At 35.1% G+C, this 19,931-nt stretch overlaps 1 protein-coding gene across 1 annotated transcript; it reads right to left on the bottom strand.

Annotated features, from left to right (window-relative positions):
- Positions 1 to 981: 981 nt before the first annotated feature.
- LOC137729478 (wall-associated receptor kinase 2-like) lies at positions 982 to 7,567 on the bottom strand. Its single transcript, XM_068468439.1, has 3 exons — positions 6,374 to 7,567; positions 3,120 to 3,293; positions 982 to 2,698 (listed from the first exon to the last, which is right to left on the bottom strand). Exons 1-3 carry the CDS (start codon positions 7,281 to 7,283, stop codon positions 1,473 to 1,475), a joined length of 2,310 nt encoding a protein of 769 aa, XP_068324540.1. The 5' UTR covers positions 7,284 to 7,567; the 3' UTR covers positions 982 to 1,472.
- Positions 7,568 to 19,931: the final 12,364 nt, after the last annotated feature.

The raw sequence follows: 19,931 nt of genomic DNA, 5'->3' as shown, positions 1-19,931 counted from the left end.
TCATTTCTGGAAGTTTGATCATCTCTGGAAGTTTGATCCTTTCAACCCAAGCAACTCATGCACTGCAACATAACAAGAGCATAATTTTGAATTAGTGCAACAGACATCAAGCATAGTGCATGTTGCAATTATCTACTCTAATACATATTCAAAATTGGTTCAGCACCCCTTACAACTTACAACGCGAAGCCAAAGTTTTAAAATTTGTATGACACTTCAAACAATGTATTTAGATACATGATTATCAGAAATACTTGACAATTTCATATGTAGTTTACAGCTTAGAGCCTTCAAAGTGTAACCAAATTTGCTTGACCCTAATGCCCCGCCAACATCAATTCTTTATATACATCAAACCTGAGTATTGCGGTGAGCAGCAACAGCATGATAGATGTGGTCATATATTTTACATTATGACACAGATAAATGTATTACATTCACATCTTGGTGTATGATTGGCATGGAGGTGGAGGAGCGCAAGTACGCCAGTGCTTCGGCAGTGTCTGCTGCGACCTTTGGTCGTAACTCCCTTGAAAGCGATGATTCTTTGCTCTTTATGCTATGAAGATGATCAAACAGATCCCCTGGTGATGAACTCATAAACTAGTACTGGCACCGGTGTCTCTAAACAGCAACCCAATAGCTTCACCACATTTGGGTTGAAGCTTCGATTTTCGACTTTTCTATGGCAACCACTGCATTAAATTCTGCTGCTCTCATGGTAGTTGTGTCTGGCCCCTCAAGTCCTTCTGCTGTAAAGATTGTTGTTGTCTAGCGAGTCGTTTTAACAAGCAGCCACCATTTCCCTTGAAATACTTTGGTATCAGATAATTAAAAAAAACTTAAAAAGCTGTTCAAACGAAAAAAAAAAAACCACTTTTGCACCCAACTGTTATTGCACTTACCTATTATTTTACTGACTTTAGTAGTTGATATAAGGGGATCTTTTTTTTCTTTCTACAACTTTATTTATGAAATATTTCTCACTAACATATTAACAATTAATTACCATACACACTTATTGAGTACGGGATGCCAATGCACATATAACTCAGGATCTTCCAAACTCTACTTATTTTGAAGAAGAAATTAGCTATAATTTTTGGTGTTGGGCCACTTCTTAAGTGCAAGGTTGCTATCTTTACCACCAAATGCTCTGATACATACCCTAAATAAAAACTTTTTCAAAATGATGAAAAAGAGATTTTATTTTATACAAGCGATACTTTACTTTCAACTAAATTTAAACTACAGCAAAAGAAAAATTCAAACTCAAGTGTACAGAGAAAGCACATCCGCTCTGTCCAATGTGGCCACACTGACGACTATGATGAAACATACTTAAACTGTACAAAGTTTTATGTAGATGTTGAGTCATTTCCAACTGGCAACGGCTTCTGCTTGATGTTTGTACATCCTTCACTATGGCTAGAATGATAAACATTGTTGAGTTGATTATTTGAAGCAACGAATTATCGTCCATCATCATATGGAGTAAACTGGATCTGCATGCTGCCATACCCAATAGCTGTACCAGTACTAGGACCACAATCAGCTCTAACATCCACAGGATAAGCATCTGAGTAAACTGGCCCAAGTAAGCACTCAGTCTCTTCTGAAAAAATTTCAGCTTTTCCCCATGCATGCTTTTCTGTAATTCTCATCCCTTCCAGCTCCATGGCAACTTCTTTCATTGTTGGTCTGTCCTCCCCTTTTAACCTTACACATCTTTTTGCCAGATTGGCCACTGTTTTTAGTGTCTCGATGTTTCTCTCGTTGAGTATGTCATCATCGAGAATTTCATTCAGGCGATCCTCCTTCATTAAACAAACAAAGAAGCTGGCTAGGTTTCTCTCTGCCTCAGGCCTGTCAAAAGCAAGTGCCCGTTTGCTTGTTAGTAGCTCCATAAGGACTACTCCAAAGCTAAAGACGTCACTCTTATCCGTTAGTTGATTCATGAGGAAGTATTCAGGGTCTAAGTATCCGAATGTTCCCTGCACTAAAGTTGCAAGTTGGGCTTGATCAAGAGGATTCAATCGTGAAGCTCCAAAGTCTGACACTTTTGCAGTGTAATTTTCATCTAACAGTATATTTGCCGTTTTCACATCTCGATGTATGATTTGCATCAGAGCTGAGGAGTGTAAGTATGCTAGTGCTCCAGCAGTTTCAGCTGCTATCTTGAGTCGTAATTCCAATGAAAATGATGATCCTTTCCTCTTTTTGTCATGAATGTGCTCAAAGAGAGTGCCGTGAGGGACAAACTCGTAAACTAGTAGAGGAACTTCTGACTCCAAACAACAACCCAATAACCTCACCACATTTCTATGGTTGATTTGAGAGAGAACAATCAACTCATTGACAAACTGCTCCTTTTGGGTTGGGACACCAATTTTAGACTTTTTTATAGCAACCTCTTTATTGTTATCTGCTGCTAATATTCCTTTGTAAACAATTCCATAGCCGCCTTGACCAAGGATTGTACTTTCATGGTAATTGTTTGTTGCCTTCTCAAGTTCTTCTACCGTGAAAATTTTTGTTGTCTCCACGGGGCCTCGTTGACTATCGATTTGTTGTTGTAACAATAAGCCACCATTTTCTTTAAAGTACTTTTTTTTGAGTTTGAGGTACTTTATTCTCTGCATTCCCCAATATATCCATGAAGATCCACCTAGTAAAAGCAAGAAGCCTACACTGGCACCTGCAAAGATGACTCTCCATGTGTTATTGACACATATGTAAGTATTCTTTGGGTAAGACAGACTCTCCGTATGTTATTGACATGGTGTCGATGTTAATTTTGATATCATGTCAAAAACAAAGTGTACATATCGATTTTGATTGGCACATTATTGACAATATTGATTAAAAACCTGTCTTCCAAAGAACACTTCTGATATAAGTACGTGTGAAAGTTTTGGATCTAAAAGTGGGTAAAGTAAATAAAATTTGAGTGCAATTGCTCAAAGATAAATAGCAAGTTTAGAATTTTAGACTAGGACTAATGATATGACATGTAAATAATAAACTAACAACCTAAAGTAAGAAATTTGCAGCTGAGTTTGTTAAGAGCTTTCATCTTTTAACCCAAAGGCGATACAATAAAACTAACATATGCATACCTAGTGAAATAATAAGCAGGAGAATGAGCTTTGCTCGACCATTGTCCTTGATGCAATTTTTTTTATCCAGATCGTTATTTTTGTACCCTTTCGGACATTTACAAGAATAATTTCCCTCTGTATTTACGCACGTTCCAATACTGCATGAGTGTGAAGCCCTGCATTCATCAATATCTGAACAGAAAAAGAATGAATTAAATCCATGAACAATAGGTAAAAATTAAATCCCTATTTTGAGACTTTTTGTTAACAACTCGCTACGAAAAAATGCCCAAAGGAAACAGTTCATGAACCCACAGATTTGACAATCCACGGCAAATTTAGTAATTGAGCACCATTACTATTAGATTGTGGGCGCTATCTTCACTGAACAACAGCACTTGTGGCTAATTGGTGGCTACTTTGGCATGGTCAGCTAAACTTACATATTATTTTAAGGATCATTTTGATTCTAGTCTAGTCAACCTAATTATTAGATTGAAACCTTATTTATTTGAATATTTTGATTGAGGTTCCTAGCTCATTTAAGGGATTTAACTTTTGCATCTATGCAAAAGCGAATTTGAACTACATTATTGCTAGCCCACCTTGATAAAAAAAAAAATCAATTAATGAGAAAGAAAAATAAGGAACGAGAATCTAATTTATTTTAGTTTTAATGTTTTAAAACCACTGTAACAGAAAATGTTCTTTTAGCTGATTACTGCTAGTGCCGTAGTGCGTACTTTAATTTTCTATTACCATGAACTTTTTTTTTCTTTTTTTTTTTGGAGTTGAGCAATATTGTCATTAAGTTAGAAATTAGATTTGCCACTGATGAGGCTCGAACCCACACCGTTATGCAACTTTTCTGTACTAATATTATAGTCATCCCAACAAAAGTGGCAATTATTTGCCGAATAATGCTGTTTTTTACTACTAGTACTTTGCAATATAATTTACCTACATATAAAGAGAGAAAGCAAAAATGGTGAAGTTTTCATAATACCCAAATTGCCCTTCTCCATTAGGATTTAAAAAAAAATGGTGTAGAGTTGTTAGTAAGTTCATTATTTTTCAAAATATATACTAATAAAAAATAATATTTACAATAAGTAAACTTAAAAAAAAATAATAACAATAATAAATAGCCAATTGTCACACCCGTAAGCATATGAGAAGAGGCTAGTATGTATGTATGTATATATATATATATATATATTATAGGGTATATAGGGTAAATATTAGTTTACTATCTTCATGTTTCTTGGTTTTCAACATTTAGTACATTAAGTTTTTTTCGTCCCAAAGTCATACCTAAAGTGTAGATTTTGGGATAGTCTCATACATCCGTTAGTCAAACTGTTAAGTCTTCCATTAACTGATGACGTGGCGTTCACGTGAACAATGACTGGGCAACACGTGTCAATAAGGGTCCCACATGGATATTAAAAAAAAATACAAAATTACAAAAAAAAAAAAAAAAAATTCTTCCTCAACCCTGACCATCCCTCCCTTCTCGGCCTCCACCCATATGTGCAAATCCAACCCTCTCCCCTCAACCCCCAACCCACTCAATTTAAAATTAAAAAAAATAAAAATAAAAAAAAAATAAAAAAAAGTTTCTAGTCACCCTACTCAACCCTCGACCCTCTCCTTCCCTTCTCTCATCCGAACACCCTCCTCCGCACATTCTCGCCGTCGATCTGACTGGGGCCAACTCGGCCAGCTTGCCCCTTGATCACAACCAGATGCAGGGGAGTGAACCCATCATGATCCAACCCCAAACCCAGATCTGGGTTGACCTGCACCAGATTTTCACTATTTCCATCCACCCTTTTGACTCCACCAGATGAAGAGGCAAAGAGCCGCGGGAGTCCAGCTCGGCGGCGAGTTTAGGGTTCCGACTTAGTAACTCTTTGGCAAAGCAGAGTGGCCCAGAAGCTGTGAAGTGGAGATGGTATGCAGAGGAGGAGAGAGAGAAAGTGGAGATGGTGTGCGGAGAAGGTGTGCATAGGAGGAGATAGAGGAGGGTTAAAGAAGGAAGGGAGAAGAAGAAGATATTCAAAGGAGAAGAACAACTTTTTTTTTTTGTAATTTTGTAATTTTTGTAATTTTTTAATTTTTAATATCCACGTGGGACCCTTATTGACACGTGGCGCCCAGTCATTGTCCACGTAGGTGCCACGTCACCAGTTAACGGAAGACTTAACAGCTAGACTAATAAATGTATGAGACTGTCCCAAAATTTACACTTTACGTATGACTCTGGGACGAAAAAAACTTAATGTACTAAATGTTGAAAACCACGAAACATGAGGGTAGTAAACTGATATTTACCCTATTATATATAAAGTGAGTGGACCAAAATGGTGAAGCTTTTAATATTCTCAGAATATCCTTTCCTAATCAGGATTCTAAAATAAAACAATTTAATTTAAAAAAAATTCAAACTAAACAAAAATAAAATTTTCAAATTAATAAATAATAAAAAGTGTAAAAGAGCAAATTGCCACAACACGAGGGTGTGGCAAGATGCTAGTAAGATATAAAAGGATCAAAAGTGTGTTCAATCCCTCAACCGACCTTAACAATACAATCATATATGCAAGAAAGTCAAGCAAATTGATAATGTAGTTGTCTAACCATAATAAAATAAGTAGACATACATACAATACGTAAATACATACATACATACATACATTACGTACGTACGTACATCCATACATCCATACATACGTACACATGTACATATATACATACATGCATCCATGCATGCATGCATACATACATACATACATAAATACATACAAGATGTTTTGATAAACGCAAAATTGTTTTGATAATAATCCAATGGTCAAATGGTGTCTAGATTTATTTCTGACCGCACGATGCACAATAAATGGTTAAGATATGAGAATTCATAGAATTCCCACAATTTGAATCTAGATGGGGTCCAAATCCTAACAATACAATCATATATGCAAGAAAGTCAAGCAAATTGAAAATTTATTTGTTTAAACCATAATCAAATAAGTAGACCTACCTACATACATACACACGTACACACGTACACACACACATACACACGTACACAGACACACATGTACACACACGTACACACACACGTACACGCATACACACATACACATGTACACGCATACACACATACACACGTGCATGCATACATACATACATATAATATGTTTTGATATACGCAAAATTGTTTATAATAATAATATTCAAATGGTCAAATGGTCTCTAGATTTATTTACCTTGGCAACCATCCGGGAGGTATGGGTTCCCTTCGTAACCTGACCGGCACCGGCATATGTAGCCCCCTGAAGACCGATTATGGCAGTAGCTATTTGCCTTGCATGCAAAAGTGCTCTCTTTTTTAGCTGCAATATCACATGACTCATCCCCAATTACCCAATCAATAATTGCCGGAAGCTCGGTTGTATCGTCTAGTTCTCGAAAACTCGTGCTGTTAAAGTTGAACTCGCCTTCTTGCACAAGGAACGCGTAGCTGCATCGGTGGGAGTCCCGCACATGTGTATAATTGTTAAAGCTTCCCAAGGTCACAGTATGATTTCTCAGCCCACCGGGGATTTTAGTTTGGCAACATCCAGCGCCAGAGCAAGTATCCCGCTGATCGATAGCGTTGCCAAGATTGTCACATATGGACATACACCCAGTTGTGTACTTTTCTTCACCCCGATAACCTTTAAAAAACGCATACGTGTCGCATCCAACTGCAACGAACACGTTTTTGGTTTCGGAGATGGTGTAAGGAGGAGGCACCGAGAGCTCACTGTTCGTTCCGGCCGAGTTGCCATCAGCATCATAACAATCACTGGCTGCGAACTGTCGTAATTGGACCTCACCGTCATAAAGAGATATGCTGGTAATTTCGACATTGCCCCGCATCAAAAATGCTGTTGGCGGTTGGGTGGAAATGTTACAAGTGATTTCAAACGGGCGGTCGAGGTAGCAACCATCGCCTATGCCAAATGGGTATGGAATTGTGAGATTACCACAATGGTCAGGGCAGTCAGGCCGTGCCAGCTGAGTCGGAAGGAGAGATCGAGCTGTTGTTGGAGTTGGAGTTCCTAGTAAAATTGTAACTACCACCACCATTACTAAAGAGAGATGCAAAATATGCATCCTCCTATGTAACGCCATATAGTATTAACTAAAAAGGGTCGAGCAGATCCTAGCAATAGCAGAGAAAATCCAAGCAGGTGATGGATCCAAGAAATTAAGGAACTGCTAATGAAGAAGGTTGGCCTTCTGTAGGAATATATTTATATGGAAGGGATTAAAACGCGTGGTGGAATATTTTGGGTTGGGGGAAAATGTGTCCCTACTCTTAATTGTCTGTTATTGTTTTAGTCCACAATTAGGCTTTGTCCCATTTATTTCAAGGAAATGCACAAGAAAACATCCATCTGACTTAGTATTAGTCATTAGTCGATACGCGTTGCCTTGAGCATGGTTGGCCTTCTGTAGGAATTAATATAAATGTAAGGGATTAAAACGCATGGTGGTATATTTTGTGTTCCTCATCTTGGCTGATTAATTTGTCTGTTATTGTTTTAGTCCACCATTAGGCTTTGTCCGGTTTATTTCCTGGACGAGCACAAGAAAATATCGATCTGACTTGGTACTAAATTTATAGACTTGTTCACGCCTTTTGGACGAGAATAAACAACTGCCTTTTACAGTTGTGTCGTTTGATTTGAATACAAACTCATTGTTATCTGAAAATACACACACACACACACACACACACACACACACATAAGGATTGGATTAATTCTGAGATCCCAAGGTCTCCGAGCCCTTGTCTTAATTGCTCTAATCATGGACTGCATCCTAATCCATACCAAACTCTTTTAATCTATACTTAATTCAATACGCTGAGTCTACTTGTGTAAGACTTATAATTTGAAATCTGCAAAAAACTAATCCACGAGTGCAGATTAAAATAAACTCATGGTTTTTTCCATTCAAAACTCCAACATAGTCTTGCCGAGCAGCGAAAATTTTGGTCTCAAACGGTTCTCTGGTCTTTTTGTTGGTTGCCATGAGAGCTTCCATATCTGCCTGCATTTGTTTGACTCTGCACTTTAGGTGGGACATCTGATTAATTAGAATTTGTCTGAGTTATGTTTGTTACAAGTTTAATGATCAACGAAACTAAACAACTTTTCATCAGGAATTATTGTAAAATAATGCGGTTTCATTTGCGTACCACATAGTTCTTTTTTCTTTCTTTTTTTTCCTTCTCCTTTCTAATATAGATTGTACCTTTACATGACCAAACAGACATGCGAGAGAGAAGCAAAGACAGCCGCTGAATATTTGACGTTAGGAAAAAGAGATTTTTGCAATATCGTTGTGAAGTTACGTATGTGGGAGAAAAAAGTGAATGCGAATATCACTTCTTGCTAATTAACCTACAACACTTGCAAGTGTATTACTTATAAGAGAGATGTGCGACTCCGAATTAGTATATGACATTAATCTTTGAACCTTCTAGGTAGGGAGAATTTTTTTCTAGTTTTCCATGTTCAAACGGATACTCCACGTATTATAAAATAAGTAGAAAGACAAAAAAATATGTTAATTTTCTCCAACTTATAATATGATATGTAAAATAGTGCTTAAATACTCCATACTTTGAAAATAAGTAGGAAATCCTCACATCCTCATATATAGAGTGAGGAGCATGCATTAGCATGAGTTAGTCAGGGGTTTGGAAGATTCAAACTATGACATTGACAGGCTCCTTAATTCTGGTCCAATCCTTTATTTTATTTTCTTCCATGCTTAACAAAAAAATCAGGCACTGACATTTGACATTGAAAACTTTAGGTATTGAAAACCTCCAACATAATAACAAGAAATTTCGTTTTGCCATAATTGCAAGTCATTTGGACATAAGAGAAATGCTAAAAAAAAAAACTCTTTCAAAAGAGAATTTCTATGACTTTTTTTTACACTTTATATTTTTGGAACAATGATTTATAATGTTAAAATAGAAATTTACGTGAGGTGGCAAAAAATCTATAAAATGTTAAGAATTTTACTTGAACATAAATTTGGATGACTTAATGGGCATGCAGATGCAAACCTTGACCTGGCAATAACATTTGGCTGTGGGTCTGCTGTCCCGGAATGCATGTTCCGTGTGTGTCTCCTTGTCTAATTTTTTAACATCTGTCCTTACATTTTAAAAACACTGACACTGTTAAGTTTTATTAAAACATAATAAAAAATTAAAAAATCTCGTCTTAGTCCCAGTTCATCGCAATCTTCTCCGTTTTAATTCTGTTAAGCTGGTTTGCTGCCATGGCCTCTTGGTGCTCCAAGTAGAAATCCACTCTTCCCTGAATTGAAAGCATAATATTTTAATTGATACCATAGAACATAACTGCTCCGTCAAAGACGAAGAGCCGTCACTCTAGCTATCAGGAACAAGCATTTTCTTCGACACAGCAACCGCTAAAGATGGCATATCAGAATCATAGAAGACTTTACAGCAAAGATCTTCCCTACAGACGCACAAAACCGACGTAAGCAGTGCCTTTCTTTCTAAAATTTTAATCTTTTCAACAAAAATTCAATTCAAAACCGCACAAACCCAGATTATGCAATATGATCAATTGCAATTTCAAATCGAATCTAATGTTTGACGATATCATTTAGATTCATGAAGTCGTCTTTCCAGACTCTGTTTTTTGGTGGTATGAAGAAGGCGGCGGCGTCGGCCAACTAGGTCAGAAGACGAGACAGATTTTTTATTGTTTTTTTAATAAGAATTAACAGTGCTAATGGTTTGTTAAGTGTAAAGACATGTGTAAAAAAAAAATAGACAAAGAGGCACAAACGGGGCATGCATTACGGGACAGCAAATCCACAGCCATAACATTTGGTTAGATAAAACGTTTTTGGTGTAGGTTGCATTTATATATGTGAAATTTTATTTAAACTCATGTAATTTTTTTTTATTTAAACCCTCTATATATACACACATGGGTAGCTTACTAGCTTGGCTAGGGGAATGCAGGAGCCAAACTTTATCTCTACTAATGAAAATGGTTCCCTTCCTTGTATTGCTATTGTTATCATCAAAATTAATTGTTGCCGATGTTTCAGAAGATCCAATACATAGTTACCCTCCCTCTCTCTTATCTCTCATGTACATTAAATTATTGTTTTGGCTGTTTGATACTTATTTTGTTTTTAATTTTAAAAGAACAAAATACTGAAAGTTTTTTTTTTTTTTTTAATTTTTGGCGTTATTAATATATGCTTTGATTTCGGTTTCAATTTTCAATTTTTTTTTAACACTTACCAAACAAGTTTCACAAAAATAAAATTGAAAAACTAAAAATTTAAAATTTAAATGGTTGTTGAACGAGCCCTTAACAAACATCTAGTCATCTGTAATGATGAAAAGTTTCTTCTTTGTTATTGCAGAGGATGCAGCAAGGAAGATGATCATCAGTAGGTCACATCTGCAATGGAGATGATTTTGGCAGGAAAGGTGCAATAGAAGTACCAATAGGTTCTAAACCACCGGGATCGGGATAATAGCTATAATAATGTGTCGCTGTTGCATTCTCTCCTCTCTTTTTTTCCTCTCATGTTCTCCCCTCCTATTTGAATGGTTACGTTTAAGTCACGTCAACATCTTATATATATTTTTTTTTATAAAAATGTAAAGACAAAATAAAAAATGTGAGAGGAGTGAATGGAAATGGATGGAAAGAGGAAGAAAGAGAATCATAGTTCCTCAAACAAATCCTTAATGCTAGTTCAAAAGTTGAAAAACGAATATGAATGGAAGAAAAAGTTAAATCCAAAATAAGAGTTGTTACCTACTATAATCTTTGTGGGAAAAAGGGGTGCTAAAAAAAGTTAAGCAAAAATGTTGTTCTCGTTACCAATGTTAGGCATGATTTTAAAAAGCACTAGGCGCTAGTCGAGTGGCGGGGAGTGACCTAGCACCTAGGCGATTTTATAGTTTTAATTTTATGTTACATATTTACTTATACTTAAAAAAATACATAATTGTGATGGGATATATAAATGAAAAAAATAGAATGACATATAGATCAAAAAGTATTTGAAAACATGGGGAACAAGCATATAATGAGTGTTCATCTAAGTATTCAACAAATTTTTTATAATTTATTAAAAAATTAAAATATAAAATGAAAGTTATCTATTTTTTGTTTAGGGGGGGCTAGTCAAATCTAGGGGCTCATTCTTAATTTTCAAACTCCTAGAAATTAATCAGGACGGTGACCTCCTAGTGGAGATTTTTATAACAGTGATGTTAGGCATGCTGTAGCTAAATTTCATGCGGCTTTTCACGTACAAATGTTTAGTAAGTTCACAGAATAAAGAAAAACACTTTAAACTCAACTGTAGTATAAATTTACAGGGAGTGAAGGGAGAGTGGTCATAGAGTAAAAAGAGAGATACGACATTGAGGAATTTACATGAGGAAAGATCAAACATTAATAAGAAAGATATTTTAGATTTCATGAGATTTCTACATAATCTTCTTTTAGATCTCATAAGATTTCTACATAATCTTCTATATCTCATAAGATTTCTACATAATATTTACTTATGATTTACACAGTTACATTCTTAATTAAATTAGAAATGAAACAAATTTTACCAAATAAAAAAATCTATATTTTAGAAAGAAAAAACAGACAATTACAAACCTTATAACCGTCGGAGTATTAGCACTACATTGATATAAAAACGAAAAAATAAAGAAGAAAAAGCAACTTGTAGTTAGACGTACGCAAAGATGACGAAAGCAACACGAGGAACATGAATACAAATACCCATAAGGTATCCATTGGTGGCTAAAATATGTTCGATCGATATCTTTTTTTTTTCCTCTTCAAGTTTTCATGTGTGACTGAAACTTGTAAGTGGTCTAAAATCATAGTAAATAGGGTTTTGGATTTCCACACATGTGTTCGATTTCGGAACTCCCCATCTTTAAAATTATTGTAATAATTTCAAACTCTCTCTCTTCCCTTTAATAAAAAAAAAAAATATGTGTTAGTAAATTTCTTTTATTCAATGTATGCAATGGTAATTAACAACTATATCTCTCTATGTATACAAGTCATTTTCATAAAAAGTGACCACGCCTGAGGATGTGAGGAATGCCCCACACAACAAAAGAATACAACCATGATGAAAATGACTTAATATGTTGACTAATTTGCTCTGACACTCTAAAAAAAAATTGATTTCATCATAAAATTAATTAATAATATATAGTAGATGGAATTTGACATGCAAAATCGTAAAATTCCAGTTGTACTGTATTCTTCAGATCCTCATGGAGCATGCACGCATTAGTCAGTTGGGTTTGGAAGATTCAAAGTAAGACAGACTCCTATTTTCTGGTCCAATCTAACTTTGTCTTCAATGCTGAATGATACATATCAGGCATGTATCCCCCGCTACAAGCTGGGCATGAGTCATTGAGAAAGTGATTACTTAATTTCATAAATTCGCGACTCTGATATTTTTATCTTCATCACGACTAACAATAGTATAAAAAACTATTGCGTGTGAAAGAAACAGATGACACTATGAATGAGTCCCCGTTTGTGTATGTGTCTAGATTTCTCATATAAGTTTCTCAAACAATAGTGTTGATATAAGACTTCATAATTTGGTGATGTTATTTGGACACACAAAATTGACACATTTGTTAATAACTCTATAATACATCTGTGACACATATATTGGAATAAGGTTTAGTTATAATCAAAGAGTATGTCAACAAAGGATAATATACGCACACAACGAAACAAAATCATAAAACCTAAGCCTTTAGGTGATGAAACATTTTGAGGTTCGTTGGACAAGATTTCACATCCTACGCACCATTTTTTCCTTGACGCCAAATGTTTGCCTAACGAAAATTGACTTGCCCAACTAAATGACTTTTTTGCGCATAGCCTCCGACAAAACCCTAATCGTTGACCATTTTTGCCCAACCAACTGAAATTTGCGTCGGGTAAAATTACATTATCCGACAAATTTTGATTTGTGGAGCATAAATTTATAGAGCAAATAGTAATTTCTGGTAGTGTGACAGACTCCTATTTTCTGTTCTAATCAGACTTTGCTTTTTATTTTCTTCCATGCTTAATTGCATAATATATCAGCCATTGACATAATGATCACTTTCGACATTGAAAAGCTCATAAATAATAACAAGAAGAGATTTCGTTTTGCATAATTTCATCAACACGTGATTTTGACAAGTATTATTGTATTATCTCGAAATTATGTGGAAGTTTTGTGGATGACTTAATGGGTATGCAGAAACCTTGACCTAGCAATAACATTTGGCTACCTAATCCGCGTTTAAATATGTATATGTGGGTAGCTTAGCTTAGCTAGGGGAATGAAGGAGCCAAACTTTTTATCTCTACTAATGAAAATGGCCCCTTGTATTGCTATTATAGACTAGGTCTAAGAATTGAGCTTTGCGTGGTACTTTGTAAGAACCTTGATTATACTAGTGGATTGGACTCAGTGGAGAGTCCTCGATTTTGTTAACCTAGATGTGGGTTTTTCCGACCAAAAACATCTTGTGTTCAAAGTTATTTATATTGTGTCACATATCTCACATATATATACATGCTACATGTATCACTTGAATATTTAATTATAATGTGCACACAATTGTGACATCCCACATCGCCCAGGGGAGTGATCCTTAAATGTATATTCCCATCCCTACCTAGCACGAGGCCTTTTGGGAGCTCACTGGCTTCGGGTTCCGTAGGAACTCCGAAGTTAAGCGAGAAGGGGGCTAGAGCAATCCCATGATGGGTGACCCACTGGGAAGTTGCTCGTGAGTTCCCAAAAACAAAACCGTGAGGGAATGGTAAGCCCAAAGCGGACAATATCGTGCTACGGTGGTGGAGCGGGCCCGGGAAGTGATCCGCCCCGGGCCGGGATGTGACAATTGGTATCAGAGCCTAACCCTGGTCGCGTATGTGCCGACGAGGACGTCGGGCCCCTAAGGGGGGTGGATTGTGACATCCCACATCGCCCAGGGGAGTGATCCTTAAATGTATATTCCCATCCCTACCTAGCACGAGGCCTTTTGGGAGCTCACTGGCTTCGGGTTCCGTAGGAACTCCGAAGTTAAGCGAGAAGTGGGCTAGAGCAATCCCATGATGGGTGACCCACTGAGAAGTTGCTCGTGAGTTCCCAAAAACAAAACCGTGAGGGAATGGTAAGCCCAAAGAGGACAATATCGTGCTACGGTGGTGGAGCGGGCCCGGGAAGTGATCCGCCCCGGGCCGGGATGTGACACAATCATGCTCACTTGACACATTAATAACTTGGAACGAACTGAGACCTTGCTAACTAGAATAGTTTTTGATATTGGTTATTGAATCTTTGATTTATCGACTAACAAATCTATTTTAGTTAACTAGTGGGCTTGACTAGTCAGTTTAGCAGATTATAATTTTTATATACAGGATATTCCGTTTGTTACCAATTTCACACTTCTAATAAACGTGATTGTTACCTGACAAATTTCGATTCATGGAGCATAAATTTGTAGAGCAAATAGTATTTCTAGTAGTGACGTACTCATGTTTTCTACTCTAATCAGACTTTGCTTTTATTTTCTTCCATGCTTAATTGCATAATATATCAGACATTGACATATCGATCACTTTCGACATTGAAAACCTCATAAATAATAACAAGAAGAAATTTCGTTTTGCATAATTTCATCAACACTTGATTTTGACAAGTTTTATTTTATTATCTCGAAATTATGTGGAAGTTTTGTGGATGACTTAATGGGTATACAGAAACCTTGACCTAGCAATAACATTTGGCAACCTAGACCGCTTTTATATTTATATTCACACATCCCAAATTACTTTTTTTACATCTTTTTTATTTTTTAATATTTTCTATCAAGTGTTAGTGGTGTTTCAAAAAATATTAAAAAAATTAAAAGCGTGTGAAAGAAGTAATTTAGGATGTGTGAATAGCTTAGCTTAGCTAGGGAAATGAAGGAGCCAAACTTTATATCTCTACTAATGAAAAGGGTTCCCTTCCTTGTATTGCTATTGATATCATCATAATTAGTCTTTGCCAACGTTTCAGAAAATGCAATACATAGTTACCCTCTCTCTCTCTCTCTCTCTCTCTCTCTCTCTCTCTCTCTCTCTCTCTCTCTCTCTCTCTCTCTCTCTCTCTCTCTCTCTCTCTCTCTCTCTCTCTCTCTCTCTCTCTCTCATGCATGTTAAATTATTGTTTAGAAGCTGTTTGATAACTACTTTGTTTTTAATTTCAAAAAATGCAAAATGAAAACAAAAAGCTAAAAGCTATTTTTTTTGTGCGTGTGTTTTCAGTATACACTTTGATTTTGCTTTTCAATTTTTATTAAACACTTACCAAGCAAGTTTCTAAAAACGAAAAATAAAAATTGAAATGGTTGTTGAATGACCCTTAACATCTAGCTAGTCATCTATAATAATGAAAGTTTCTTCTGGTTATTGCAGAGCATGCAGGGAAGATGGTCATCAGTAGGTTGCATCTGCAAATGGAGATGGTTCTGGCAAGGAAGAGACCTCCAAAGCCTTGCTCATAAATACTTATTATTTTGTTAAATTTCAGATGTTTTCAACTTTTTGTGCTTCAAGTATTTTTAACTCTTTTTGGACAGCAGCAACTAAGTTTTATGATTCTACCAAGTAACTACGTTTTTATCTAAGGACATTAATGTTGAAGTTATGGGAAGGCGGATTGCTTATATCGATCTGAAATAGTAGAAGGGATCACACATCTGAAATTAGAAGGATAAAATGACGCGGTGGAGACAGCAAATATGATAGTGGGTAGCGAAGTTAATTACTAAATTAACCACGATAATAAACCAATAGATGATTAAACATTTTACATAACTATAATACTTGCAGCTCCTTTTTAAGGGAATGAGCGCATCCCTTCACTTAAAAATAATATACCTTTTCCGAACAAATTTTATATTCATAATCATTTAATTCTTTAAACCAACTTGATTGATAAATAACGTAATAATTAATATTTAAATCTTTTGAAGAAAAAAAAATTAACAATTGGATTAACAAAAAGAGTTCTCTCGGTTGCTAAAGTTTTGACCAAGAAAATTCTCTTAAATAATAGATATATGTGAAAATTTATTTATATATGGTATGAAAAAAAAAAATCTTAAAAGCAATTGGCAATAGTGGGATTAGGGGTGATTTTTGGACGGATCAGAATTCCCAATTGCATTATGTTTTCATTTCAATTTTTGGATCAGAATTTTTGAGCTCGGATTCAAATTTGAAAACTTTACTAATGGAATTGAAAATACCATTCTAACTTCCACCCCTAAAGGGAATGTATGTGAAAGTGATAATTAAGGGATGGCCATGAGCCCATCGTTTCAGACCAACTTGCCTCCTAAGTAGGCAACCTAATCACAGGTTATTGTTAATGCTTATTGTTAATTGTTTTTAATAGAGACTTTGTACGTGATTATTGTTAATTGATTTTTAAAAAATCTTTTCTCTAACTTTAGCAAGAAAGGTCAACTTTTTTATGGTATCAAAGCAGATTGTTTCATTTATGAAGCTCAACAGTCAATGTGCCACTTTACCCGATTTGTGTGTTCGCATGTTAAGCTTAAAAATCTGCCATACATTAGGGGGAGTATTGTGAGTATGAATCCAACATCATGTTAGGCTTGAAAATTTGCTACACGCGAAAGAATGTGTTGAGAGTGTCAATCCCAATAAGCGTGTTGAGAGCATGAATCCTATATCAATGAAAGAAAGAACGAACGTGTGCTTATTAGTATGTGAACTTCTCCCCATATTTGATAGTGAAACCTCAAATTTCTTTCATTTTGATGTGTCTGTGAGTCTCGAGAATAAAGTCTGTCATATATTTTGAGAGATAAATGAGAGTGCTAATGGCAATTTGGAAAGATTTACTATACCATCCGTTGTTGCTTTGCATGCTTTTAAAAAATAAGCTTTATGAAGCACCCTCTTGACCAGTGAAAGATTCGAATTTTAACATCCGGTGGTCTTAATATAAAGTCCTAAAATATTTGATCGAATACAATGCTAAAAGTTGAATGATAAACTATTAATTTTTTTTATTCATAATCATGGGACAAATAACATTACAAACGACAAAGATTAAATTTGTCCACGACGAGATTTCATATTCCAAAAAAAAGTATGACTTGGGAGGTCTAAAGGTTTGTTTTCGTTTTCACAATTACATACGTATTTTTGTTTTTTTGAACAAGAGATACTATTTACACTAAGAGGGAGGGGTGCGCTTTGCCTCACAATGTGTTAGCAATAATATGGTTTAAATTCATCTTTGGCGATAATCGAACTTGAAGTGGATTATATATAGTGGGGGTGAAGAAAAAGAGAGGAGAGAGAAAGAGAGAGAAAGAGAGAGGTAGGTCCTTCTGATTAAGGAGGTAAAGATCTCAGGGTGGGAGGGGAGACAAAGGATTGAGAAGATCTTTATTTCTTGGAGTAAAATTTTCTCCCATCCTATTCTCATACCATTCCCTCCCCTCCTCTTATAAATTTTTTTTTTCTTTTTTTTTTTTGTCTCTCTCCCTAATAAAATCAATACAAGATGTTGACGTGACTTAATTGTAATCATTTAAATAGGAGGAGAAGGAAGGAGAAATTAGGAGGGGAGAAATTCCTCCTCCCTATTTCTCTTATGCAGCTTGAGGTTCTTTGAAAACAGAACCTTTGAAGTATCTTCTGCTGCTCAATAAAACTATTCATTCCTACATGCAAATTAAATCACAGGGACATCGATATAAAAAAAAAACAAAAAAAATTGAAGAGTTAGGTATGTGGAAGATTCATAAAACAAGTAGATACTTCACCAAATTATTCAATTTGAAATTTATTTCTTAAATAAGTATAAAAATAAATTTACAATTTGAATTGGGTTTGGAAAGATAGTTTAGGTAGTAATTTTGAGTTTAAATAGATAGTAATTCTTTAATTAAAAATAATATGAGCGTAGAGAGTAATTTTTTCCTTCAATTGAATCCAATCATACAGTTTCATGTGAGTCTTTTCATATAGAGATTCAGTGAGTCATTTTGAAAGAGTTCAACTCAATCATGATTGCTACTTATGATTTGAAGTCCTTTCATAAGTAAAGACGTGAATTTTGTATCATGTGAAACAAGCGTTTATCAACAATGAACACCATGATGGAGCATAAATTATCTTAGAGAGAAAGAATCAAGTTGTTAACTCGACTGTATTTTCAAAATTGTGCATTTTAAAACTGAGTTTGCATACCAGTCTTTATTGAATTAATTATTGAAGTTATTTTTTTATATTTAGCGTGAGTAAATATAGGGAGTTTAAAAGTCCACAGTACTGTTCACTTTAACGAAAAATCATATTTTAACACTAAAAGTCAATTCTAGTACTATTCAATTTACCTTTTATTTTGTCCTTATCGTTAAAACTCAAAGTTTTCAAGCCATTTTCATTAGTTTTTCTTTAAATATACCATTGACACCAAATACTCCATTATCAATCTAGGAAATTATCAATATACCTTATCGATGGCTTTCAATACCTAACTAACTTGATTAAATATACCATTGATACCAAATACTCCGTTATCGATTTGGGAAATTGTCAATATACCTTACGGATTGCTTTCAATACCTAGCTAAAGTTCAAATTTGTTGACAATATGAATATATGTTCACACTGAAAACTTTCCAATCTTCTATTTTAAAGATAAGAGATAAAGACTTCAACACAAAGTGTAAGAAAATTCAAAGTCCTCTCAGACAAATAGCATCTCATATATTGTTGGAGCAATATTAGAAAATATGAAAAATAACAATATAATTCCAATGATAATAATCATAAAGAAATTCACGACATCAATTATATATGAGATTAATATAAACAACTAGAGAAAAAGTTAGAATAACTGACAAACTTGGAGATTGAGGCTTGCATAAATGCAATGTCCTAAAGATAGAATTTCGCCCCTACTCTTGTGCTTGTAGTTCGGTAGGCGTCCATCTCCCAGGATTCAACAATCTATAATCCGAAGTCAAAGCACTTCAATCTTCGAACTCTGACGAACTTTATATATTCCGTACTCTCAAGACACGACTCGGAATTTGACTCACAAAACATGAGAGAAACAAAGTGGGGAAACCCTATTTCTCAAGAGTAAAATTAACTCTAATTTTCTATCTATAATACCAATGGTTTCATGGGTTTAAATAGAATCCAATTTCTACTTATCAAAAGAGATGTAACTTTTCATCTATAAGTATACATCACTTATCAAGGAATACAACTAAACAACATAACCTTTCTAAGAAATTGGTTAACAATATTTTTCATTCAATTATTAAAATTATATACTATAATATATAATATATAATTTCCAACAATCCCCCACATGAATGAAAAATTAGGAAGAATTTGAGAGTACAGACGGACAAGAGATGCATCGGGAGAGGTGTCTTTTGGACTTGAACCTACCCTAGTGAATACTTATCGGATTTACTTGGTGACGCAGTGAATATATAATCTTGAACTGTTCACCGCAGTAGTAAACCGAAACAATAAGCAACACACATCACTAATCCTAATATATTATGGTTCATACGGTTGTGTTCATTTTGGTCCTGAACAAATCCCGGATTCATGAGAGCTTTAGAGAATTTAGCAATCTCATACTCAT

The sequence above is a fragment of the Pyrus communis genome, chromosome 3 (genome assembly GCF_963583255.1).
Source record: "Pyrus communis chromosome 3, drPyrComm1.1, whole genome shotgun sequence".
NCBI classification, from domain to species: domain Eukaryota; kingdom Viridiplantae; phylum Streptophyta; class Magnoliopsida; order Rosales; family Rosaceae; genus Pyrus; species Pyrus communis.
Note: the sequence above shows the minus strand (reverse complement) of the source record. Positions and strands in the feature narration are given on the sequence as shown.